The sequence below is a fragment of the Panthera pardus genome, unplaced genomic scaffold, assembly GCF_024362965.1.
Source record: "Panthera pardus isolate Hobbes unplaced genomic scaffold, ASM2436296v1 HiC_scaffold_8, whole genome shotgun sequence".
Lineage (NCBI taxonomy): Eukaryota > Metazoa > Chordata > Mammalia > Carnivora > Felidae > Panthera > Panthera pardus.
Genome location: NW_026527013.1, coordinates 4,301,436 through 4,328,198, shown reverse-complemented (window position 1 = coordinate 4,328,198; position 26,763 = coordinate 4,301,436). Strand labels below are relative to the sequence as shown.

The 26,763-nt window shown below is 51.1% G+C and overlaps 1 protein-coding gene across 7 annotated transcripts in view; it reads left to right on the top strand.

Moving 5' to 3' along the window:
* RANBP3 (RAN binding protein 3) overlaps positions 1 to 26,763 on the top strand; it is a 54,452-nt gene that overhangs the window by 1,136 nt on the left and 26,553 nt on the right. For 4 of the 7 annotated variants that reach the window (XM_019430756.2, XM_019430754.2, XM_019430753.2 and 1 more), the window contains exons 2-3: positions 18,634 to 18,689; positions 24,353 to 24,541. In XM_019430756.2, coding sequence (XP_019286301.1) covers positions 18,634 to 18,689; positions 24,353 to 24,541 — 245 coding nt within the window. Of the gene's footprint in view, positions 1 to 18,633; positions 18,690 to 24,352; positions 24,542 to 25,056; positions 25,213 to 26,763 lie in introns of those variants that run through there. The other 3 variants (XM_019430759.2, XM_019430757.2, XM_019430758.2) reach the window with 2 other exon arrangements.

The window sequence follows — 26,763 nt, the reverse complement described above, 5'->3', positions numbered from 1 at the left end:
CCGCCCTGGCGGAGCGTTGGGGATGATTCCAACGCCCCGTTCAAAGTCTTGAACCCTGTTGTAATACTCGTCACAAAAGATCCACGAAGTAGGGACCGTTAGGCGGTTAAGCTACTTGTCCAGGGCAGGTCACGCTGCTCGTGAGGAGCGGAGATGTGAATCAGGTGGTCTGGCTTCAGCGCCCATGCCCCCCGATACCGACACCCACACCCCCTGCCGTTTTGTGCTGTGTCTCTTTTGTGAGACAGGGGAGCCACGGAGGCTTGACGCATTCCGGTTCCCGAGATCTGGTTAAAGGCAGAAGAGGGTGTGGATAAATGGGAGTCAATACGACGTACTTTATGCATTTACATATATGGCCCGTTCGGTTTCTTGGGCTTGTTCCTCTGAAAAATAATACCGTTAGCTATTTAGCTGGCAAGATGGGCTCCTTGAGGAATAACAGAGAATTGCAATTTAAGACAAGCAAGCGATGGCAGAACCATAGGCCAGTCTCCCAACAAAGGACAGGAACATTATTTCAGGAAGTAGGGGACAGTTGGGAGAAGTTGTTTCGAATCGCAAGTCTGTTGGAAACAGAGCAGGATGATGACAGTTTCTCATTGGCTGAGTTGCAGGGGCAGCGGATTTCTTACAGAAGATCCAAGGCATGTAGTTGATCATTGTTTCCTGTGGATGTTTCTTCTGTTGGAGGCTGGAGTTGACAAGTCGCCCTTTCATGTCTGTTCTCCTCTGGCCTCCTTTTCTAGCCCGCAGGTCCACTTTAGTGAGGTTTTTCCTGTTGTTAATTTTCACAAACTCAAGACTCACATATCCACCGTCGTAGTCGACATCTGCGTTTAAATGTCCAAAGGGCGCATTGAACAAAATCCCTGTCTTTCCCCCCCGACACCTGCCCATCCCACGGTCTTCCTCCCATGTGCAGTAAGTGGCAAGTCCATTCTTGGAATTGCTTAGGCCAAAAACCTTGAAGTCACCCGTGACTCCTCTCTTTGTCTCACATGCCACAGCAAATCCTGTCACTTGTACCTTGATGTGTTTCCACAAGGTGCCCGCTTCTCCCCACCAACGCTGGTTTCCACCCTTACCCATCTGACAACTCAACCCAGCAGCCAGAGTGGCCCCCTGATACCTCCCTGTCCTCCTGTCCCCCCACACTCTCCCTGACTTGTTGTGCGTGGACCACTCTGGCTTCCTCGCTGTCCCTTGAAGGGACCATACGCTCCCTCCGTGATGCCATTGCTTCCCCTGCCTGAAGCAGTCTTCCCCAGATATCCCTGTGGCTCACTCCTTCGTGCTTTTATTCAGACGTTCCTTTATCATGGGGAACTTCTCCGCCTACCTGTTTGCAATTGGATCCACGTTCCCTATTCCCTTTATCCTGTTTCATTCCACTCCACAGACTCCCCATCATCTGAAATGCTGAACTTACTTGTGTGTCTGCCTACTCCTCCTCTAGAATATAGGCTCCACGAGGACAAGGATTTCTTTCTGTCACGATCACTGATGGATTCCCTACATCTAGAACAGTGCCTGGCGCAACATAGGTATCCAAGAAATGTTTGTTGAATGAATCCATCAGTGAGGACCCTTATTGTGAGGTGCACCGTTGAGCATAAAGGGGAAAGCATGGGTTCCTGTTTTCCAGGGATGCCATTTCCAGCATATGTGCTGACATATGAGCTACTGATTGCATAATTGGACAGTAAGTATAAAATAGAGGAATGGAATGTTTTGCACCTAAAGTTTTTGCCTAATAAATGCCACACACACTTGGTACTTTGCGTCTGACACCAGTTCTGGCATAGTTGTCCCCAGGATATCAAATCTTAGTGGCTTTTTGGCTTGTACAGCCTGCTAGAATGCTTAATTTATGATCTGCTGTGTAAAGCAGGGCTTTCTCGCCTATGCATTTCGAAGCTTTAGGGACTGCCTAAAGGATGCGTGCTTTTCCTCTTGCTGGTTTAATCTCCAGTCAGATGCTGTCTTAGCTTCCGTCTTTTCAAACTGGTATTCGAAGCTGGTCCTTCTTCACACCCTACCCTTCTGTCTCTCTTCCCTGGGCCACTGCCACCTCTGTGTGAGTCCGAGGCCGTGACTGTGCACCTGAACTGGGCGACACAGTCACGGGGGGAGCTTTCTTAAAACAACAAAGGCTCAATCCCCACGCCCCACCCACTCCGATTCTGCGACATGAGGGGTGGGCCCTGAGCTTTTGTACAGTGCGAAAGCAACATGGGTGATTCAGATGGGCAGCCAGGGTTGAGGACCACTGGCTCGAGCAGGACAGGTTAGGTGTGCTGTGCTAGTGCACAAAGAAACGTTTCCAATTGTGTATCTAATACGGCATCTTGTTGGCCTTCGTTGCCATGGTGATCTCTTCAGGGATGGTGACAGCAACTCCCACAGCCCTTTCTTAGTACTCCAGAAGTCTGTGACTTTTAAAGTCCAGTTGGAATGCTTTTCTAGGAGAGAGGGGGAGAATGTGTGTGTGTGTGTGTGTGTGTGTTTGTGTTTGTGTTTATCCTTGTATCCAGGGATGTTCTGTTCTCCTTGGCATTTTGCTGTTGCTATATCCTGAGCTCATTAATCGTCCTGTCCCCCGGAGTTATTCTGCATCATAGATGGATGTCAAGATTTGAAGGCAGAATTTTGTCTCTGGTAAAGGTAAAGAACGGGCAGGGGTAAGTAAAGTGTATTTGAGCTATAGGATATCTCGCATTCCACATCCCGGTGTTAAAAGATACCAGATACGTAAGAATCCTCGCTGGCCTGCGGACACGGGTGGTGGAAACCTGGGAGACGGTATGAAGCAGTGTTGTTAACTTTGGTCCTGTTGACATTTTGAGCCCAGTGGTTCTGATGTGAGGGCTATACTATGCACTGTAGGACGTTTAGCAGCACAGCACTGTCCTCGATTCTCCCCACTAGATGCCGGTAGCACACGCCCTCCCCTGCACGCCTGTCCAGGGCTCATGACGACCAAAAGTGTTCTCAGACACGGCAGAACGTCCCAGGGCAGGGGGTGAGAAGAATCACCCTCAGTTGAAACCCACCGGTATAAAGTAATGGCAGGGCACAGGCTTCGCCTTACGGAGAATTGGGTTTCTGTTTTGACTCTGCCGTGCACTCACTGAGTGACTTTGAGCAAGTATCTTAACCCCGTTGAGCCTCCGTTTTCTCACCAGTACAGTGAGAATCATGATACTCGTGTCTATTTCATGGTTGCTCTGAGCCCTGGATGAATTAATGCATATAAATTATTTAATGCCTATCTCCACACACAGTAATAAAGTCAGTAGAAGGTAGCTATTTTTGGTTTGGCTTAAATTCTCAGCAGAAAGAGAGCAAGAAGTGAGTGTAAATACTGCGAGTGAATCCAGCCCACTGAGTGAGATGGCCCCCGGGGTGAGCTGTGAGGGGAGGCCAGCTGGAGCTGGGCTGTCAGCCCTCCTGGGTTCGGCCTTGCCTTCCGTCCGATCGTGCGGCCCAGGTTCCTCAGCCTCGGTAGACACTTGTGAGCAGGTGATTCTTTGTTGTGGTGCTGCGCCTTGTAGGATGTTGGTCAGCTTCTCTGATCTCCTCTCTCCCTCTCCTCCCTCCGCCAGACACGACAACCAGGAGTGTCTGCAGACATTGCCCGGTGTTCCCTGGAGAGGCAGAGTTGCCCTCGGTTGAGGAGCTCAGATCTAGCCTGACCAGATGTCACTCTAGAGATTTTCAAGGGCGGTTTGGCTTTTCTCAGTTTTCACCTTACTTGTTGACATAAAGCCTGACCCTTGACAGAATGAGATGCCAGTGAATTTTTATGGTGGATCCAGAACTCCACAAGTGGTTAGAATTCTCAATTCGCTCAATTCTCGCCGTCCCCTTCCCCTGCCCTAAACTTAACTTTTAGGATAAGTGAAGTGGTATGCGCCCTCAGAGGCTGTGGAATCTTTATAGACTTTTTTTTTTTTTTTTAATTTTTTTTTTTTCAACGTTTTTTATTTATTTTTGGGACAGAGAGAGACAGAGCATGAACGGGGGAGGGGCAGAGAGAGAGGGAGACACAGAATCGGAAACAGGCTCCAGGCTCCGAGCCATCAGCCCAGAGCCTGACGCGGGGCTCGAACTCACGGACCGCGAGATCGTGACCTGGCTGAAGTCGGACGCTTAACCGACTGCGCCACCCAGGCGCCCCATATAGACTTTGAAGACAATTTAAGTTTGGGCTCCGTTGTATAGACAGAAAAGGTCGTAGTTCTGCAGAACTTTTGAACTCTGCGTGAACTGTGCATGGGATTGCCCAAGCAGTCCCCTTACCCTCGCAGGGTCGTTGGGCATCAGAGATAGTCAGGGCCTGGTGTGTGTTTATACTGTGGAGGAATTGGGGCGAGTGGAGGCAGTAGGAATGAAGTGAGTCTAGAGCAGACAAGTTCAGAACGGCATTTGGAAGAGTGACGTGTGGCAGTGGCAAAGGGGGCATTTCAGGCGCCAGTTGAATTCCCGCCTTGTTAGTGAGCTCGCGCACAGGGAACAGGCCAGGGTGGAGTGGGAGATGAGGACCACTTGGGGAGCGATGGGATGCATTTGGGGGATCTGAGACGGGCCTTTGTCTGGTTGGGAGAACCCTGAGAAGGCAGGCAGCAGAGGTGGCCGTGGTAGCTCTCCATGGTACTTGGAAGCTGTCCGGAGGCAGGTGGGTTTGCATCATTATCTGTTCAGGATCTAGTGGTGCTGGTGAAGGTGGCCGCAAGCAGCAGGAGTTCTTTTGTGTGGAGGGGATTTGTTTTTGCCACCTATGCACCTTACCCTTCCAGGGACCCGTGGAGCCGTGTTCGGTATGACTTTGCACTACTTGGTAGGGCAGCAAATAGCATAGGGCCTTAGAAAAGCCCGCCGCATGTCCACACTTTGCTTTATCCTTGGCAGTTTCGGCATTCGGGGTGCTATTGCCTAGTACATGCCCTGAATCTTAACCCTGAGGGCACTTCACACTTGTTTAAGGAACCTGTTGAGGACAATAAAAACTGACGCCCGGGCCGCCCCATCAGCGATGGTTGCAGGAGGTCCTGGGTGTCTGTAGTTTTACAAAGCTCCACGGATGTTTTATGATACGAAGCCAGACTCAAAAACCACAGGCAGAAGTGGCAAACTTGCTTCAGGGGCAAGCAGACATGTTTAATTTGGCCCATATAAAGGTTTTTGTTTGTTTGTTTGTTTTTAATTAGGGACCAGCACTTAAGAATTCAGAGATTTCAGGGGGGAAAATGATCCAGGTTTCTGGTTTCTCTTGTAAAGCAGGAACCAGCCTCTTCCAGTGGTCCTGCACAGTAATGAGTGGCCAGGACTGAGGAGCAGCTGCCGCCCTTAAGATAGATTGTGTGCCCTCGGGGACACCGCAGTCCCCACCGAGTAGCCTGGGACTGGCCCACCTCCTCCTTTTCCGGTGCCTGCCTGACCTTGGTTGGCGTTTGGGTTTCAGCCCTATTGTACCACGTCCCAGACGCAGCGGTCTCTGCACTTAGCATGGAACCTCAGCATAAAGCCTTTGGCGGGTCTGTAATGAATTCAGGATTCACTGTCCTCAGAATGCTGGGACTCGGAGAACAGCATATGGCAGCAATTCTCCAAGATGGTCCAGAGGCCTCTTGGAGTCCCTAAGACCTTTTCAAGGGGACTGCAAGTTCAGAACGATTTTCATCACAATACAGGGACATTGTTTGCCCTTTCCATTCCCATTCTCTTGTGAACGGACAGTGGCGGTTTATCCAAAGGTTACAATAGCGTTACAGCAACAGATGGACTGTAGAAGCAGGTAGGAGGCTGGCTGTCTTCTCTTAAGCCAGACGTTAAAGAGATTTGTCAAAATGGAAAATAATGCCGCTTTTCTCACTAATTTTCTTTTATTTTAAAACTTATTTTTCATAAAAATATATTGTTTAGCTAAACCTTTGCTGACTTACTACCTTAAATAAGTTAACGTTTCGGTATTGGTTTTAATTTCTAACGTGGTAAGTGTCAACAGCTGTAGCCAACATTTGCAAAAGCTCTTGGAGATCTTCAATAATTTACAAGCCCGGAAAGCGGTCTCGAGACCAAGAAGCTTGAGCACTGCTAGCATGTGATCGTGGAGCCATGTAGTGAGATCAGCATGGGTTTCTCCCTCGTCTCTCCAGCCTGGGGCAATTTTAACCCAGGACTGCCTGGCAGGCTCTGGTTGACTCCTCGTGGCACAATTGGTTTGTGTCTTACCTCTGCCACTCAGTTGCCCAGAATCTTGGGCAGCATATTTGACCTCTGTTCCTGCATCTGTAGAATGGGGATGATGCTCATCAAGCCTGAGGGTCATTGTTGAGGGAGAACGTGTGTCGGGTAATTGACCCACTGGCATGTGGAGATGTGCTGTCAGTTACTACCGGATGTTACTCTTCTGGTGGATGTCCAAGTAGAGCGAAAGCTGCCTTTGGATTATAGCCGTGTTTCTCCACTTCAGCATAATTGACATTGGGACTGGTGGGGACTGTCCTATGCATCGCAAGATGTTTAGCAGTATCTGTGGCCTTTATATGGTGCCAGTGGCACCCCCTGCCCCCGGTCACGACAAGGAAAAATGTCTCCATACATTGCCAGATGTCCCCTTGGGCAGAATCGCCTGAGTTTTAAGAAACCCTGGGTTAGGGGAGTCCATTGAGTCCCAAGAAACTACATTACCCAATCATCTGACCTACTGAGGTCCTAGGATGCTGCACACGTTTAAATACAGAGCGTGGGGAGGGAGAGGAGAGGTGACTCACAAAAGCTAGGGACCACCCCAGTTCGTCCCGTCTGACCCACTGGGAACTTACTTTGGTATATAATGTGAGTTAGGATCTAATGCAGTATTTTCAAAATAATTAATGCAAAGTTTTTCAACCTCAACACAGTTAGCATTTGGGGTTGGGTTATTCTTTATGGTTTGGGGATCCTCCGGTGCGCTGTAGGATACTGATCAGCGTCCCTGGTCTCCACCCACTAGGTGCCATTAGCAGCTCCCCCGCACTGTGATAACCAGAAGTATCTCCAGCCATCGCCTGCTGTCCCCAAGGGGCCCATCACCCGTGGGTGAGAAGCACTGGGTTATGAAATGAAATAAAACTATGCAGGAATAGATTGTTTACCAACTGGAATTTAGGGCTCACCCTCCCAACCTTTTTCCATTGTGGCCTTTTGGCAGATGAGTGGGATCATGTACTTCATATCCCTGTTAAGGAGGAACCATGATCTTTATTCAGCACTGTCTCAAGTTCAATGTAAGGACCTTCAGAGATGCTCTGGGTTCGGGCCATTCCATTTCACAGGGGCTGGGGCCAAAGGCCATGTAAGCAGGGAGAGTCAACTGGGACAGTGTGCCTCCTTCCATTCTTTGGCCTGGGAGCCCACGGTCAGTCATTTGTGGTGGGTCAGGAGCACTGACTTCATGGGCACGAGTTCTCCTCCGGAAGACTGGCCCATGTAGGGCACTATGCTTGGCTGTTCCTCTCAAAGAGAACTTGGTATTTGCAGAGATGGGAGTGGTTATTCCATGCACGTGTTTAGAAGGCAGGCCTTGCTCTGTGTAGTAAGTTTAAAATGCCTTTGCTGTAGTTGAACTCCCCCAGGTTTGCCACACAGAATTTCAGGAATTTGCTGACCCAGAAAATGGCTGTGTCACATTTGTAATAGCAGAGTGGGAATGGGGCACATGGTTTTTGCGAATTTGGCTTTCTCAGGTTGTGAGGACACAGACCACCCTTTACTCAGAGGGGAAAGGATGTCTCGTAGTGTTGATGGCGGTAGCCCATGGGGATCTAAGAGTCCAGGGCCTGGATCAGTCATTATCAGCACCATTGGAGGGCCCCCCTGCTTGTGGGGTCTCATTGCCACAGGAGACAGGCTTGTTTTAGCTAACAGCGTCTGCCGCTGAGTGAGCAAGACGTACTTTCACGGCCCCTTTACCATCCTCTGTCTTCCCACAGCTGAGGCACCAGCCAGCTCAGTCTCCACAGTCTGCCAGAGTACCCACTCTGCCCCGTCTCCAAGGCCACAGGACTAGCCCGGGTTGCTATTTGCCCCACCAGTTGTCACCTAGATGATTCCTGAAGGCTCCTCACTGGTCCCCTCTTTTGTGCTTGCCTCCATGAGACCTGTCCTCCTCACCACCCCCAGGGAGATGTTCCCCAGCATTTTATTACCAAACCTTTCTCACACACAAAATACGAAGAATTGTGTGAGGACCACTGCCAGCAAGATCCTTTAAAAATACAAACCAGGTCGGGGCGCCTGGGTGGATCAGTAAGTTAAGCATCTGACTCTTGATTTTCGCCCAGGTCATGGTCTCAGGATTCATGAGATCGAGCCCCGTGTCGGGCTCTGCGCTGACAGCCTGGAGCCTGCTTGGGATTCTCTCTCTCCCTCTCTCTGCTCCTCCCTCCTTCTGTCTCAGAATAAATAAATGAACTTAAAAAAATAAATACAGGGGCTCCTGGGTGGCTCAGTCGTTAAGTGTCAGACTTCGGCTCAGGTCATGATCTTGCAGTTAGTGAGTTCGAGCCCCGTGTCAGGCTCTGTGCTGACACCTCGGAGCCTGGAGCCTGCTTCGGATTCTGTGTCTCCCTCTCTCTCTGTTCCTCCCCCACTCACTCTCTGTCTCTCTCTAAATAAATAAACAAACATTTAAATAAATAAATACAAATATAAACCAGATCAAACTCCCCTCCTTGGTCTCCTCCTCTGGCCTCCCTTTAAACTGGATAAATCCAGACTCCTCACCATGGACCCCAACCCCACCCCAACCCCTATGTTTTTTCTAACTCTCCAGCCACATTAACCTCTAAATTCTTTCTGTCCTTAGGACTCTCGTACCTGGGATGCCCTCTGCACATTCACCTGCCTTACTCCTTTAATGTCTGAGGTTCAAATGGCACCTTAGGGAGGCCATACCCAACCATTCCCCCTACAGTACCCTTCTCCCGGTACCCTTTCCCCCCACCCTGTCTTATCTTCCTTATAGCACCTCTTGTCTACCGTTCATCCTGTCTCCAGTGCCAGACATGGTGTCTGGCACATGGTAGAGGCTCAGTAAATCGTGTGGCTGCAAGCAGGGTTTAACTGGTTAGCCTTCCTTCAGGTCAGGGCTTGAGGGATTCTGAACAACTGAGCATTTGAGTTGTCCCGGAATCTGGGCAGCTTTAGACGGGGCCACATTTTGAGGCATTCATCATTGTTGGGGACCTGGGGGTTGGATCCAGTCCTTGAATCCATGACCCATGCTTTAAGGTGGCATCAATGTGCTTGCAGTTTTCTGGGTATAATTATAATAATGATAGTAATGCCGAGGTGGAATCCCCGCTGTGTGCCAGCCACTCCGGAAACACTTTGTGTGCATAATTCCATTTAACCCTCCCTGGGACTGCCTGGGGGACAGCACCATCCCTGTTAGACGGCCAGGGAACAGGGAAGGTAAGTTGCGGTGCCCAGGATCCCAGCCACAAGTGGTTGAGGCCAGTTTGAATGCACACAAAAATCAGAGCCCGCATTTCATCAGTTTTGGTCTGCTGCCTCAGCAGAAGTTCTGTAGTCCTTAGGTTTCCTTCCTGTGGGGGTGGTTTCCGTGGTCTTTCCTGGAACTTTCCCCCAGCCTTCGGCCACTTTTATTTCACCTCAGCTCTGCCTGTGTCGCGCCACCTAGCGGCAGAGTTAGAAACGTGTGGCAAAACTGGCTCCCTGAATTGCGTTCTTTTGGTGAAGCTGCTGACTTTGTATGATTTATTTAATAAGTCTATGGGGTTTCTCTTGGATTCAAGGCGCAGGGGTGCCCAAAGCACAGGTTCTGTCACAGCCACTTACAGTCTGGGCGACTGGGGCGGAGAGGGAGGGACAGAAGGGCTCGACTGCAGGGCCGATTTGTGTAGAAGGCGGCAGAGTGAGGCTTGGCCCCTGGGCTTGGCCTCGGGACCCGAGGCATCCAGCTTGGAAGTCAGACTCGGGGTTCTGGTCCCAGCTCTGCCACTTACCAGCTTTGTGACTTCGAGCAAAGCACTATCTGTCTGAGGCGTCTCAGTCTTATCTCATGATTTGCAGGTCAGAGATGATAAACAGTGTGGACATCACAGGAATGTGATGACATGAAATGAAATGAGACTGGGTGTGTGAAGCACCTGCTGCTGGGTCTAGTGAAGGCCGTTCAGCAAACGTGGGTTGCGTGTTGCTCACACTGTTGTTTGAAGTATGGGGACACACCAGTGTCCCCAGCATAGATTACAGCCTTGGAAAGTGGCTTGGATTTCAGTAGGTAAAGATAATGGCAGGACGAAGAGAGCATTCCAGAAAGAAGTGCGTAAAATAAAAGATAGCATCATCTCCGAAACTATGCCCTGTATGATCTCCCTGAAGCCAGCTGGGAGTTGCTTGGGGAAGAACATATTCTAGTACTGAAAAAGGAATTAAGGGGCCCCCCACCCTCTCCTAGTTGGACTGGGTGGCCACTGAGCATTTGGGACACCAAGATCAAGAGAGGCATCACCTAGCAACAGCATGTTTGAGATTATCTATTCTTCACCAGAGAATTAGTTTGCGAATAGAGTTGACACATCAGTGACAAATTCACCTTTATGTTGCTGCGCTGAACTGTTTATAATAATTCCTGAGCAAAGAAATAACTTGAAGGGTTGAGATAGAAAGTGTTGTAGGATTAAAGCAGTTGTCACGTCTTAACAGACTGTTATTTGTGTTGCCAAGATGCTTTCCATATTTTTTGCACAGATAAGAAGATTAAGACACATCAGCCCAGGATTAAAGCTCATTTTACACAAGTACCTTGCTGACATTTTGGTCAAGAATTCCAAGTGGCTTTCCAGATGGGGGCCGTTTCCTGGCAGGTGTTTGAGTCATCATTTAGGAGGGGAATAAACAGAACAGGCAAAGATATTCCAGATTCCCTTCTCTGTGTTTTCCTGGGCCTACATATTTTCTTCTGTTTAGTTTAACAGGCAGTCCTGAGAGACAAAGGTTGGAGGCAGCCACTGGGGGTGTCAAAGCTTGTTGGGAGGGCGGGCCTGCCGGTAGTGTCTGTGTACTTTACTTCCTGCACAGCGTGGAGAGAATGGGTTTTCAGCTTAGATTCTGAATATGTTCTGCAGGGCATTGTGTGGTTGACACTGGGAAGATGAAGTCAGTGTACCTTGTCTCACTGTAGGGCGTCCACACCTGGGACTGTGCCTTCATTGTGTCCTTGGCCATCCTAGGGATCTGCTGTTTAATAACAGCACCCTTGTCTGAGGCAGATGGTCACCCCAGAACTCATCACACACCGTCTGGTTTCCTTTGTGCTTTTCTGGAATGTTAACTGACAGCTGCTTTCTTCCTGATGTTATTGCTTCTCAGAAGAAAAGAGTGTCCACATCTTAAGCTCTAAGGCCCAGCCAAGCGGAAAATATGGAAGGATGCAAAACCGAAGTAGTAACTTCCCCCTTTGGCCCTGGTACCTGGCTGGCAGCGTAGCTCAGATGCAGTTGGAGAGCTGGCGGCACCTTGGGTCACTCAAGCCTCTGAGTCTCCATTTTCTCTTCTGTAAAATAAAGCCCTTTGTGTGGCCTCCCTCCAGAAGTGGTTGCAAAGATTCAGGGAGGTGAGGCATATCAAGCATGGAGTGCCTGCCCAGCCCATAAATATGCCCCCTCTGACTGCTCACCCACGTATGAAACCATCCCAGGGTTTTGGGAAACCCCAACTAGGAATGTCCTTGCTGTGAATCACATGACACAGGCTGGCAGAAGTCTAAAGATGGGATCCCAATCCCAGGACCTCCGTTACCCACAGATGGAGAAGCATTCTCTTCTGTCACGGAGCCACCTCTGGGGTCCAGGCCAGCTCCGTGCTGTCCTTCCCACGCTTGCAGCCGGTGGCAGGGACTCCACCTCCTTTCCTCACATCTGGGCAGTTGCCGTCACCTGCTTGCCCCCCAAAGGGTTCTTCTTCCTTCTTACACTGGCTTCCATGCAAAACATTCTTGCTGCACCCCTTTCCTTCTTGCATTCTTGCTGCCGCTGAGATAGGTACATATGTCATTTTCTCTTTAGGGTTTTGCCACCAGTCAGCTTCTGGACAGAAAAGACAAAGTAAAACCCTGAGTCCTGGTCCCTGGCCTACTTACAGGGGTGGTACCAGGAAGCCCAGTGTTTTAATTCTCTCAAGTATGGGACTTGTTTAAAACTCTCTCCTTTTGAGCCTCTTTACCACTGTTTGAGGAGGTATTCTATGGGCCCTCTCCCTGACACAGATATCATACACCAAATTATGGACGTGACTTTTGGGTAAGGCTTTTAGGACTTCCTTCACCTGCACCCAAGGCATCTGAGGACTTTCTCTATGAGCCAGGGCCCCAGCTCAGTTCTGCCCTAGGAGAAGGGCCTGCCTTCTTGGAGGTAACCCCCCCCCCAAACCTTTTACCCAGAGAGTTGTGCTCCCTGTAGGGAGAGTGGTCTGTGGTCCCTCGGGTCAGGAGGGAGCCTGCATTTCAGGGACCCCCGCCTTCTTTCTTTGGAGCCATCTTTAACTTGTGTCTTCAAGAAAGGAACTGCCTGAATGATTGGTGCTTACCTTCCAGGAGCTTTTACACTAGACCTCGCAGACGTAGATGTGCAAACCTGGGATCCGGTGAAGGCAGGGGGCGCACTGTGCTCCTGTGGCCCTGGGCTGGGTGGTCTGTTTTCTGTCTGTCCTTGAGGGTCGGGAGTCAGCTGGTGTGTTGCAAGCATTAGTAAATTAGCAGGCACAGAGCAGACACCACCTTGACCTTTGAGTTCTCCCGGTGCTCCTCGCTTTCTGCTGCCCTCCTCATCCCCGTTCCTGGTCACCTGGCTAGATGCTGCTGTCCTTCTGCTTGGATGGCACATCCCTCTAGAAACCTTCCCGGATCCACTCCTTTTCCACACCCTCACCAGGTTGGATGCCCCTGCTCCGCACTCGAGTCACTTTTGTGCTTCTTCTGTGTTGCAACATTCAACTGAAGTCTGACGTCAGCTCTTGGCAGGCAGGGGACACATCTCTCCTTGTCACCACCACACCCTGGAGGCCAGCATGAGGCCTGGCGCCCAGTGGGCACTCGGGTGTGTGGAGTTGCCGAATGAATATTATGATTGAAGCTATGAATGTAGCGAGATGTGCGGCAGGCCGAGTGGTTCCCAGGCTCTGCTGGGTGGCGTAGAGTGTCCTGTCAGTCAGGGCTGTGTCAGCAATGCCCCTGGGAGCAGCACCGGCCTGAAGACGGGTTAGGGGGTGTGTGTGGAGAAGTCCCAGACATCTGGCAGAGGTTTGAAACAAGAACTCTGCAGCCTTTCTGTGACTGGGCTTGCCTGTCCGTGTTGTCACCATGACTGCAAAGACCAGATCCAGGACGGCCCCCGTCCTCAGGGATTACAGCTGGGCAGTCCCATTTTGCATCTGTGCCTCACAGTTGGGTGGAGGGTGGCGCGGGACGCAGGACCAGAGGGAGAGCAGGTCCTGTGGGCCCGATGTCCCGGGGGTTCACTCCTTTCTGCTTCTGGCCAGTGCCCCCGACCCTGCTGTTTGCTGGGGATTGGGAGGTTGGGAGATGTTTCCCGCCCCGGGGCCTGATCAGCATCTGGGATCACGGTTGGGCTCAGGCGAGGTGCCGCCTGGACCGCGTGAGCCGAATAGGAGCGTGTGGAGGAGGGTTTGGACGTGGCAGCAGCCACCGTGGACTTGGCACGCAGTGTCATTGAGAGCTTCACGGAGGCCAGAGCGCCTCCCACATTCCCAGCCGGTGGAGCCCACTGTAGTGGGAGCCACTCGGGGGCTCCGAATCGCACCCCACTTCACACACCAGTGTTGGCCACGGCCATCCACAGGATACGGTTCTCACGCCTCCCATCGGGGAGGGGATGGGGAAAGGGGTTCCCTGGTCATACAACTTTGGGGAACATTTGGTTCAGCAGGTTTCTTTACTGTTGATTTTCTTAACCCTTGCTGTGCTGATGTGTTGAGCCAATGCCCCAGGAGAGCTCCTTCTTTCCAAACTCCTTCCATCAGAGAGCATTTTACAGGAACAAAACAGAACACCTGGTTGACAGAATCTGGATCGAATTGTTGGCGTTTGATTAACATTTTCATATTTTCGGTCTTCATGGTGGCCCGGGTATGTCTAGAAATCTCTGGTGGTGTTTTTCCCTTTGCTTGTGACAGACCGGCTGGGCTGGGAATTCAAGCAAAAGTCACAGAAGCCTCATTGCTCTGTCCCCTGTTCATTCCCCAAACTTGGGTTTCAGCCGGCTGAGTGAAGTCTGCTTGTCCAGTGACATAACCAGAGGCAGTTGGATGGGAGCCAGTTAAGAAAAGTCTGTGGCTGCTGTGGTGAGTGTGGGGCGCTCCTCCTTGGAATGGGGTGCATCCGAGTTGTCCTTTTGTAACGTCAGCACTAATTTGCAGACTTAATGGACGTCGGCCCTCCTGGAGCCCAGTGGCAATGAAATCTGTGTGACTCTGGTGCTTTGTGTTTTTGGTGGAGAACTGACGGAAGTTTGTGGCCACATTTTGGTTAGTGTAGTGGTTGGGTTTGTCACAATCACCAAACCATCCATCAGTGGGGGTCCCAGAGGGCCTTGACCTCACCGGTCACCATCCTAGTGACATTTCATGTTGAGCCTCGTGTTGAGCGTCTACTCGAACCTCGTGTTGAGCGTCTACTACGTGTGTGGCTCTGAAGGCACAGCGGTGAACACAACAGAGCCCCCCCCCCCCCCCCGTTCTTCTAGAGCTGCCAACGGGGGGGGGGGTAGATGTTGGGGGGGTGCAGCGAACAAATTACCCCCCACAAGCTCCAGGCCACGAATACAAACACACCCATCCCATCCCTTTTCATCAGGTGTTTTACCCTGAGGTTTTCTGCTCCTGACTTCCTGTTCCCCATTGTGCCTGTAGAGCCTTGCACAGCTTAAGGGCTCAATAAATACTGGCGTGATTACATAGCAGCTGGTGTTACACGTGTGAAAAAGTGCAGAGGGGATTCAGTTCAAACATTTATCGGCTGCTGCTTCGTAGTGTGCACCAGCTGATGAGCCGGGGATGCTGTATCCGTGGTCTCTCCGCCTCCCTGACAGGCAGCCGCAGTGTGACCTGTGGTGGGTGTGGGCCGAAAGCATGCCCAGGCGCACGCACAGGGGGCGGGAATGTAGATCAAACTCGGAGCTTCCAAAGGGATACGGTGCCTGTGCCCGAACGAGTGTAGGCCACGGAAGAGAAGCGAATGTGCTCCAAGCAGACGTCCAGAGCGTGACAGACCACAGGCCGGGCAGTGCCCGGGTAGTGGTCAGGTGGGGGCCGCCTGGGGGGGGGGGGGGACTCTGCCCCGTCTGGGAGGGCGGTGCTGCTTTAAGTGTGTGTGTCACACCAGGGCTTCTGGCTGCCGTGCGGACACTGGCCTTCAGGGAGTGAGAGCGGAGGTGCGGAAACAGCAACAAGGCTCTTAACTACCATAGTGATGGCCGAGGGGGTGGAGGACCCGGGCCGGGATCTGGTGAGGGAGTATCGGCCGGGGTTCCGGTTCTTCAGGAAGCCGCTTTCACAGCTTGGCCCCCGTGGCCCCTCTGTTGCCTCCCTCCGACCCCAGCTGAGCAGCGTGCCCGGTTGTGGTGCAGAGTTGTTCTTCTCACACGGGACCTCTCCCTGCTCGTGCCTTGACCTGCCCTGTGGCTTTGTCCTGTCCCAGGGACCCAGAGGCAGCCCAACTCTCCCTCGTTTGCCCAAATCACCGCAGCCCCTTCTGGGTGCCGACATAATTCCCAGCACCAGAAAGCTCTTCGTCTGCCATCCAGTTGGTTCTCTGTCTGTTCTAGTCCTTCCTCAGTGGCCTTCCATCCATTTTCCCCAGCACCCCCTTACCTTTACTTCTCCCTCCATCCAGTATTTGTTGATGCCAAGTATTGATCTCAGACCACGAGTCAGCAAGGGGAGCGAGGCGGTCTCCGATCTCATGGAGTTGATGTCTTAGTAGGGGAGATAGAGCAGAACCCATAAATACTTAGTGTATCTGGTGGTCATATGTCCCGAGAGAGAGAGAAAGAAAGAGAATCTGTGCTTCACCGAGAGGCCGTGCAAGGTTTCTTATACAGAGTAGTGTGTGTGTTTAGTTAAGTCTGCGGTGGCTACGCCTTTCCTCTCAGGCTGGAGGCTGTTAGAGAAAGGGACAGAAACTAAGCTCAGACCGGCTTAAGCAAAAATCAGCATTTGTTGGCTTAACTGAAAAGTCCAGTGGAGGTGAGGTTAGCTCTGGGCTGGGCTGGACCCACGGCTTCCACCAGTTTCTCCAGGATTCAGTTTCCTCCTCCATCTCCAGCTCTGCTTCCCACTGGATTGACTCCGGTCCAAGGTCCCTTTTGGTGACGTGACACTGCTCACAACCCCAGGGTTACCTTCCACCAGCTCTGCAGTCCCAGCGGAGACAGAGCACCCCTTCACCAGCTCCAACAAAAGTCCTAGACCCAAGTCTCATTCACTGTCAGTGGCCTGGGCTTAATTACATGTTGTGTCCCCTGGGGGAACGTCCTCAGACCTAGAACCCAGGGACGAGGGAGGGGTGGTTCCCCAAAGAAACGGGGAGGGGTTGGAGGGATGCAGGGCTGGCCCACACTCACAGCTCCCTCCAGTGTGCCTTAGCTCCTTGCAGCGGCTGGGAGTCTAAGGCATAAGTGAGGTCCAGGCCTGGATCTGCAGCCCTGGATGCTGGGCTTGTGGGGTAAAGGGCAGGGCCCGAAGATCTCTGGGGATCCCCATAGTACAAATAGTGTGGATAAGCTGCTGCTGTCCGAGGGCCCCTCCACCCCTCCACCCCTCCGTTGCTGGCATTTATTGTCTGGCATGGGCACATTCGATCATTCATTCACGCGGGTTTGTCAAGCAGCACCAACCCCTGTGCCAGGGACATGGCTGCTTAGGGAATCGTGGAAGCTTCGTAGGCGACCCTTCTGTCCCCCAGCCGCCTCCCTTGTACTTTGGTCTCATCCATGTCATCCACCCCAGTGTTCGTCGTGGGTTGTGCGTGGTGAGGACTGTCACGGTGGATCAGACTCAGGGACTCAGGTGCTGCGTGGAGCACAGTGGAGGGAATGGCCGCCATCAGTGGGCTGTTGCCCCCAAGTCAAGACCAGTGTCTGTTCTACTTCTCCAAAGAGTGAAAATCTGGGGGGATGGGAGTGGGCCAGTGTGCTTTCGATCGTCTCAGTCTTGTCCCTTTTCCTCCTCCCACCTCCTCCCCTCCCCATCTTTAGCGTGGGTGATCGCCATTCCCTCCTGACTAGTAGTGTCTCTGTATAGCCTCCTCCCCACACTGTTCTTTGAACCTGAACCCAACTCCTTTTACGGCACTTTCCCGAATCTTTAGCACAGAGATCATCTGCCCCTGGGGCTCCCCGTCACTTTACAAGCCCCTCTGGCCTCTTCTCTTTGGACTTCAGCATAGCCACTTCTCAGGAAAGTTCTCCTGACTCTCTAGACCAGCCGCTATGACCAGCTCCCCACGCGACTGCGCTCTCGAACCAGAGGTTGTGTCCCCTCCCACCTCGCGGTCCTACTGGGTAAAGCTGGTGTAAGGGAAGGTTTTCTGTTATCCTGGCTTCCCAGGACCGAGGGCTCCACAACAGCAGGGCTGTGCGGTGCTCCCCATGTTCATGATCCCCCTCGCTTCCCATCCATTGTCTGCTCTCGAGGCTTTGAATGCCGACGAGGGCCCTGGGTGCACCCAGAGCCACCATACCCAACCCCCAGGCAATGAGGCAGGCAGCATCCGGGCCTGCCCCCACGGGTGAACGTAGTCCTCACCCACAGTCCCCGCTGCCATCCACGCAGGCACGAGTGGCAAAGGGCTGTAGATTCAGCTGCCCCTGGGTAAGAGAGAAATGGTGTTGCCTGAGAACAATAGGTCTCATCACGTGTCTGAACATTTCAAAGGGTGTCTTCCTTCCACAACAGCTATGCAAGATGGACTCAGAATTTTCGCAACTCCTTAAATCCTTTTTTTTATTTTAATGGGCAGTCACTTAGAGATCCAGGTGGAATGTCAGGTGACTCAACCAGGGTAAGCTCTCCAAAGAGCATGAGCTGTGTGGATAGAGGTTGCAGTCTGGTTATCCCCCGGCCCCCGCTGGCCTATAAATTAAAAAAAAAAAAAAAAAAGATAAACCTAAACTAGTCTTCAGCATTTGAAATTCAGGAGATGCCACGTAAAGGTCTGACATCTCTGTGCCACATTCCTGCAAGGCCACGGTTGATGGCGCAGAACGGCATTGTCTTGGATACCCTGCAGCGTGCCGCCCTCCCCACCACTCTCTGTCCATCACTGGCGTGGCTGTTCTAAGAGAGTCTTGCAACCTTTTTCTTGATGTATAACATGCACCAGAAAAGTGCACACACCCTAACATTAAGTGTCAGATGTTCACAAACAACACGCCCCCGTGGCTACTTTAAGAAACCATTTTCTAAGTGATTTTGACGTTCTTTGGAGTTACTAGTTTTATATCGGGTTTGGTTTTTGCTTTTAACTTATTACAAACAAATGCAGCTTTGTTTACTGTATGAATATAGTGTTGGGGGGAAAACAACCAATTTTTCTTTTTGCAGAAAAACCTGCCATTGCTCCGCCCGTCTTTGTGTTTCAGAAGGATAAAGGACAAAAGGTAAGGGGCCGGTATGTTCTCTCGTCACATGATTACTCTGATCTGTTTTCTCCCAGAGGTCTCTCCCAGGTCACAAGGCCAAGGGTACTTCTCTTTTAAGCCTTCACTTTGAGCTTGAAAGGAAAAGGTCCTGTGGCTTTAAGTTATCCTGGTGAGAGGTTAAGACGGGCGTGTGTGAAAAGGGTTCAGAAGCCTTGCTATGAACAGTGGTAGGAAGCTGCTTTCTAATTGTTAATGGTTCATTTTAGAAATGCTTCTGTACATTAGGAAGAGTAGGAGAGAAAAGGTAGAAGGAAGGGGGAGGGGGAGGGAAGGAGGAAGGAAGGAGAGCGAGTAATGGTGGTTCAAGGGGAAGACAGGACCTTTAAAGATTTTAGGGAGATATTTTGGCCCCCAACCAACTTGGCAGAAATGCATTTAGAGTAATTATCTAGTACTTGGCTTGCATTATGTATTTACCATCCATCTTTGTTCTTTGTTGCCTTCTTGCTCTTGGATTTCAAATGTCTCGGTTGCGCTGATGTTGGAAATACCTTGCCTAACTCCTAGCAATGAATGAGCTAGCAGTTCGTCAAAGGCCTGATTGTTAAAGGCCTGATTGGTGCCATGGTAGCGTTCTGACGTCGCATGCTGCCGTTTACCTAGAAGTCGTTGATTTTATGTCTGTCCCTGACCAATCAGTGTGGAAGATTGGGGTTGTGTCCAAGGTAGTTGATGTTCTGTGGTGATGCTTCCCAAGCTTATATGAGGACTCTACTTGGCCAAAAAAATAGTTGATCCCTCCCACCCCACCCCTCACCCCCAGGACAGCAGGTATAATTTAATACCCTTGGCAAGATTTCAGAGTGACCAAAGTGCTAGATTTGGTGTGTTTTGACATCTGTTTGTATCTTTCTTTTCTTTTCTTCTTTTTTTTTTGTTTTTCTTCTTGAGAGAGCGCAAAGTACACACGAGGGAGGGGCAGAGGCAGACAAAGAATCCCTAGCTGGTTTCACGACACGGGGCTTGAGATCATGACCTGAGCCGAAATCAGGAGTCGGATGCCCAACTGACTGAGCCACCCAGGTGCCCCAAATCCATTTACATCTTGTTGATAAGAACAGATCCGTTCAAAAGCTCTCCTTTTGGAGACTTGTGATCCACAGGCGAGGTGTCTGCTAGATGCCCGGTCCTCTGGCGGCGTGGCCAGCCCTGAAGTCCGGGACCGCTGGTCTGGCGATTTGGGACTCCTCACAGCCCAGCTACTGCTCCTAGACCCTGTCCCTCGGGCTGAGAAGAGAGGCCAGGCTTCTGTGTGGCCCACGTTTTCCTGGACCTTGTTCAAGTACGGTGCCAGGAAGAGAGCGTGTGTGCGCGCAGGGGGGCAGGAGGGAGAAGTGGTGTCTTAAACCCACGAACACACACACATACCCTTGCAGGGTGCCTTCTTGTGAGCCGGGGCTCGTGTGCTTGTCTTGCTCTCATGTTAAACTTTCCCATTGTTTGTTCTTCTGCTAAAGAGAGAATGACAGCACCCAAGGAAACATTCTTCCTGTTTCATCTCAGTTTTCCAGGTGCTGTTTTCAAGACACATCAGCCCTCTGGGGTCTCCTCTCCCCTGGGCCTTGACTAGTACACGTAGCTTAATTACAAGTATCTCTGTCATTTGTCTTTTGGGGGTTCGCTCACAGAGAAGGGGCTGGTGCGCCTTTGCTAACTCTTAGAAATGCATGTGTTCAGTTTCTGTTTCAGATGTGAAAGTTGCTTCTCTCAGGCTTTCTGTAAAACGAGGATCTTTTAGAATTTTGAATGTTTTTATGATCTTTTGAACCACTTTGAAACGGGTCGGCAAACTAAGGCCTGCCACCACCGCCTGTTTTTGTAAATAAAGTTTTATTGGCACACAGCCATGCCCACCCTGTTCCCAGTAGCCGAGGCTGCTTTCCAGCTGTGACAGCAGAGTGAGGTAATTTGGGCAGAGACATATGGCCCACAAAGTCCAAAATACTTAGTAGCTGACCCTTTACAGAAAAAATTGGCCGACCCCAGATTTAAATTTAGGAATCAATACTTTCAACCCGAAGACTTGGACAGCCAGCAGGAAGAAACACTAAAATGTAGCATTTGTTCGGCCAAATTTAGAATGTTTTTTAAATCTCTGACTCCCATTTCAATACTGTTTTCACGGTCGAAGTGCTTCTTGCCTGCAGCCTTGTGGCTCGGAGGCTATAACTTCCACGTATTACCTCCAGCAGGCTGGGGTGAGGCTGAATCAGAAGAGTAGCTAGGAAACTGCTCAGCATCATGTTAAAAATGTGCAAATGTAGTTCTTATCAAAACATTCACTCCGAGCCAACTCTAAATGGGCTTCTAAAAATAACCGATCTCCGGTTCCTCAGAGTTCAGCCCTCCACTTCTGCCGGGCCTGCGGGACCAGATCCCCGGCAGGACGCGGGAAGTCTCTGCGTGTTTGCGAAGGAGGGCCTTCTGTGACCGTCCATGAGGGCAGCTGTCTGAGCTGTTGGGTGGGTAGTGGCCGGGTGAAGGTGGAATCTTCCTTTCTTTCTCTGCTGCTTATGACGGCTCAGAAGCGAGGCGGCGCTGCAGGGAGCAGCCCTGGCACTTCTGACAGACGAGGGTTCGAGCCTCGTTCAGTTCCCATCTCCCTGGCCCAGGTTCCAGCCCGTCTGCTTCTCACGTTGCAGAAGCAGAGCTGGGAACGGGCCGCACAGGCTGCTCTCGTTTTGGTTTCTCCTCTCCTGTCCACCTTTGTATTTTGAAAATATTCAGTCCTCAGAAAAGTTAGAAGACTGAGCCTGCAGACGCCGGGATGTCCTTCACCTGGCTTCACCTGGCCTCAGCGCGGACATCTTTGTCTTAAATGCTGGAAGCACTCGACTATAGGTGGTGCCCACCTGATGCTTCTCCCCTAAATCCTTCTGCAGGTGCCTCCTGGGAATAGGGCGGCCCTCGCCATGGCCCCAGAGCTATTGTCACTCCTAAGCAAGTGATGCTTATTTTAGAAGTGTCCTTCAATACGTAGGCCATATTTATGTTGTCCTAATCGTCGGCAAAATGTCCCTTACGACTATCTCTGGAGCCCTTTCTTGACCCACAAAGACCAGGAAGTCCCACTGTCAAATGTGGGACCACTGACTTCCCTTTCAGTAAACTGTCTCTAAACCACCCAGCGGGCTGCCCTTCAAAGAACTTGTGTCTCTCCTCCCCCTGCCAAGGAGAACACTCCACAGGCCCAACTATTCTCTGAACCATGATTGAGGCAAAAGATTTGAAATCAAAAAGAGAAAAAATGAACCCGTTAGCCCAGGCGGGGTTTTTGGTTTTGTTCAGTAGCAAAGCCACGTGGCGTCTTCTGTCAGTCCTAACCACAGTCCAGGTTGCATTAACAGCAGGCTACAAATTGGTGGCGGTGCCCTGCCAGTGGTGGCATCTCTTAGTGTCAGCACAGGTTGTCAGATCCCCCTATTGTTCCCTGTTAGAGAAAGCGGTTGACAGTTTGAACTCCAGCCCTAACGCCGAAAATCCAGTTGGACCCAGACCCAGAGCCCAACCGACAGCCCGGAATCGTCCTTCCTTCCTCCCATGCTCTCATGCTTCCTCAAGAGGGCGCTCCTCGTGAACGGCTTGCCTTCACGTATTTCTGTTTCTTAACTGCCTTGAATGGAGACCCGTTTGGTTTTTTCTTCCTTTTGATGTAAAGAGATTTTCGAAACTCCTTAGGAGTGTGTTTCATTGATTGTGACGACTGATGTTTCTTTCAGACACTCTGTCTTCCGAGTGTATTACTCTGCAGGGGTGAGGCTTTGTGGGAGTTGCACTTGGCCGATGGGGTAACGTCTGCTTGGTGGAAAGACAAAGCAGTTGCAGAGATGCGGATGGGCAGGAAGGAAGGGGTCACTGAATGCTGCCACAGTATGTTTAGACCCAGTTTCAAAGCTTACTGCTGATTAACAAGCCTATCCTGTGTGCGCGTGTGTGCGTTTTGGTTTTTGTCAGCCATGTACATTTCAGGATGATGTCAAAGGCTCCCAAAATCTTGATGCCAGAGTTTCACAAATATGTTGAAAAACTACAGGCCCTGTCTTGGTTCTCTAGAGCTCCCTTTTCCTGTCCGACAAAAATACTCAGACCCAAGTAGAAAACGCTGGAATGGCATATGTGTTTCTTTTTGGTCCTCCAGTTTAGCCGTCATTTCAAGTTCAATGCCATGAGAGCATTTGAACATTCGTGCTCTAAAAGCAGGGGTTAAAAAAAAAAAAAAAGAACCCAAGTGGTTCTAATTAGAGATAGGCCATTGTCCACAGAGCTTATGGCTTAATGTTCTCTTATCGGGTGTTTAATCTCCAGCCGTAAAGTAGCACCCAACTGGTGCATGGGCCAACCTCTGCATGTTGAGTGGGTTTGAGGGACAGCTTGAGAAGGAAGGCTTTCGTGTCTGTGCTTCTCCCCTTTATAGGAAGAATCGGTTTTGCTGACTTGTTCGGTGTATGAATGAGCTCACATTTTGTTGCTTTTGCTTTCCTCAGAATGTTCAAAAGTTCTCTCAAGTCGTCTTTGTAGAGTTCCTTTGATCCAACAGACTGGCATTTTAAGGAATAGCCCCCAAGCCCTATGTAAAGAGGTTTTAGTCACTTCACACTCAGAAGAAGAGTGGCCAGGTCTGTGGAAGGACAAGGTGGCCACTCAGTTCACAGAGCGAGAGAAATGACTCTGTGTTGCGAACGATGCCAAGCGGGAGATTTGGGGACCAGAGCCCATCTGTTGCAGGACACCGGCTTTGTAACCCATTCCTCAAGAGCTCCCGTTCGTCCCAGAGCTCCCGGTCCCTGGGAGCCCCTCCAGAATCCCAGGAACCACCTCGTAGGAAGCCAGGGGTGTTGTACCTTCAAGAACAAAAATTTCCAGAACCAGCTTTCTCTTACCCTGGCTGTTTTCTAAATACACCCTTGCCAAGGTATTTGGGGTGAACGTGGGAAAATCCTAGGCCAAGGGTCTCCCTCCTCCAGCTGAACTCCCACCCATCTGATAGAAAGCCAGCTCTCTGTGTCTCTGGCAGCTGGTTTGGTCACCCCGCATCTGCACTCACTGAGGCGAGAAAGCGCTCCCTTTATCTCAGGTTTAAGCGGAACGAATTGGAAGGTGCTAGAAGCCCTGTAAACCGTGTACACTCCGTTTTGTAGGCTATTCCAGGCCTGCCTCCCCTCCCCCACTTTTTTAATGGACAGAAATGGTGCTGAGGGCCAACTTCCCTCCTCAGTATCCTTGCAGAGATGGGTCATCAACCCCTAGAGACAAATGGACATAACCGCCCCTGTTCCCCTCCGGTAGAGGCCCTGCCCCCATCTTCGTCTCGTTCACAGCCCATAAGCACAGTAGCTCCAGGCTGCAGGTTGTGGAAATGGGGTCCCAGGCCTCCTGCATACCTCAAAGCTCCCTGCAAAGTTAAACAGCAGCCAAGTCCGCACTCATTTTCCATTCTTTCATTCTGGAGGGCCAGTGTCGTCGGGCAGAACACAACAGCATGTGCCAGGCTTCTTGTCTCATCCTCCCAGGCAGGGGCTGCTGAAGTCTGAACATCTCTAGCCCTTCGATCCCCGCCCACCCCTTGCCCTGTGTTGCAGCCTTTGTTTACATTGAAGGAAAATTGTCTTTTTTGCTCCCAGTCCTCTGCAGAGCAAAAAGACTTGTCGGATTCGGGAGAGGAGCCTCGGGGGGAGGCTGAGGCCCCCCACCATGGCACGGGTCACCCCGAGTCAGCTGGTGAGCATGCCCTAGAGCCTCCTGCCCCCGCTAGCGCTTCAGCCAGCACTCCTGAAGCCCAGCTTCTTCCTTTCCCGCGAGAACTGGCAGGGGTAAGTCCACCTCCACCCAGCACTCCACGGCCTGGGGGTCCCAACCCAGACCGGCCCCTTTCCCTTTGGGCTCCTCAGGTCAGACCCTAGACCGCAAGCAGTCGATCATAACTGAAAAGATGATCATGATCTCTGCAGCACCCCTTAATTCTTGCTGCCAGAAAGTCAGGGAAGATTGAGTCCCCTTTTTCATTGAGACTTTCTAAATGGGGGAATTTATATACACCCCTAGCAAGAAGCAAATCCTGTTGCCTGAGAGAGACATAAGGGGTCAAAAGAGGGATTGAGTAATGGGGTAGAACCTTCCAAATCAAATTCGACCCCCTCTCCGTCCTTCCATTTTTCTTTCTCCTCTCCCTGAATTTGGGCGTTCAGGTTCAGGGCCTTAGAAACACCAGTAGCCCCAGCTTCCTTGATCTAGAGGAAGAGGAGGTGTCTAAAGCAGACTGCTTTGCAAGACCGGTTGTGTTTGGACTGTGGTTAGGCTGTGAACTGCTTGTCTTCAATCAAAGCAGGAAGAAGAAAAGACTCTTCTTTTGAATCCAGAGGGAACCCCTTGAGCCCTTTATCTTTGTATTGAGAAGGCTTTTGAAGATTATAGGTGGAGAAGATTGTGAACTCTCGAGAACAAGAAATGTCTTGAGTGTTTGGAGGTTGATAAAATGGGAAAGGTAAACATCACCCTACATTCAGGATTGAAAACTCCACGTGGGTACCTAAGACCCCCATTCTGGCAGGGAAAAATGACTCTTAAGGAAACGAGGAACCCTGCTGTGCACACCCAACACTGGGTAGCCATCCAGGGTGTCCCAGTCCCAGACCTTCAGCGATCCCTTGTGTCACATCACCAGGGTGCTTGAGGAAATGATGAAAATTCAGTTACAGCCACCAAACCCTGGGACACACAGGAAGAAGTGATGTTCAGCAGAGGTGAGGTTGGAGGCCACTTGGAACATTTTGGAGGAGTCAGTGTGTAGTGGAAGAAGAATAAACGGCCTTTACCGTGTGTCGGGCAGCAGTGACGGGGGCAGTCCCTCATGGTGTACAAGTGGGTTTGGGCCCAGTAAAGATTCCGGCCGGGAGGCACCCACACCAGAGTGTTCCAGGGGTTCACAGGCAAGCACAGAACTGACAGAGCAAGAATTAGGAGATGATCACTTTTTCGGTTGGGGGCCCAGCAGCTCCTGGAACCTTCTGCTGAGCAGGTATTGTGAGTTATTGTGCCTTCAGCCTCCGCAGGCACAGGAAATCGTGTCCTCGGTTCCCTGAGAACAGACGACCTCCGTGTGGATCTGCCCAAGAGGCTCTGGGGCCCTTTGCTGCTGTCTGGTCTGAACAGCACAACAGCTCACAGAGCCGCCTGTCACTCGAGAGGCTGAGGGTTTTCGATTGAGAGTAGCAAATGGGTAGGTCACAGAGGTGGAGTCACAGCAGCTGTTCCTCCAGAGGCACACAGGCTGGTGTGGGCCTTATCTAATGCCCATCTGGTAAGACCGGGGTGGGGGGTGGGGGTCTCACCTTCTGCCTGCGGCCGGGCCAGATGGGGATTTCTGTAGCCTGTCCGATGGGACTGGACTTCTCAATTCTTGTGGACTTTGGGTCAGAGGCTCTAATCCCCCAAAAACCATCCCCAGCCTGGCCATGCAAGGTCAAGTGTTAACAGTGGGAAACCTCAAGCCGGGTTGTGGGTCACCGGGGGAGGAAGTCAGGACCGGGGGGAGCAGTCGATGAACATACCAGCATAGCAGCAATGGCCGTGCACATGACACACACATGTGCTGTTTGGTTTTAGCATTTGTAGCTGTGGGAGTCCCTGGTCCCATCAGAAGCCCGTCAGTGCCACCTTCACATCATTTGGTGATAGCTCTGAGCCAACCAGGACTTACTCCTTTGGGTTCTCAGCAGAGAAAACTGGCTTGTTGCCAGTGGCTGCCATTAACTGGCTTTCTCTAGTGATCGGGCATGTTCAAAGCAGAGTAAACTTTTTCTAGGTCGCTTAGGGCATAAATTAAAGCAGATGGAACCTGATCCCAGTTTCTTCTCAGGTTGAGATGTTCCTTTGGTTAGCTAGGACTAGTTGCTCTCACATCCAAACAGATTTGGATCTTGCCCTGTACCACACTGGAATTCAGGAAACCGCCCACCCTGACCCAGCCAATCTCGTCCATCACGTTTAGTCTGTTCTTTATTGCATGATCCCTTGAGGAAACGTAAAGCTGAAA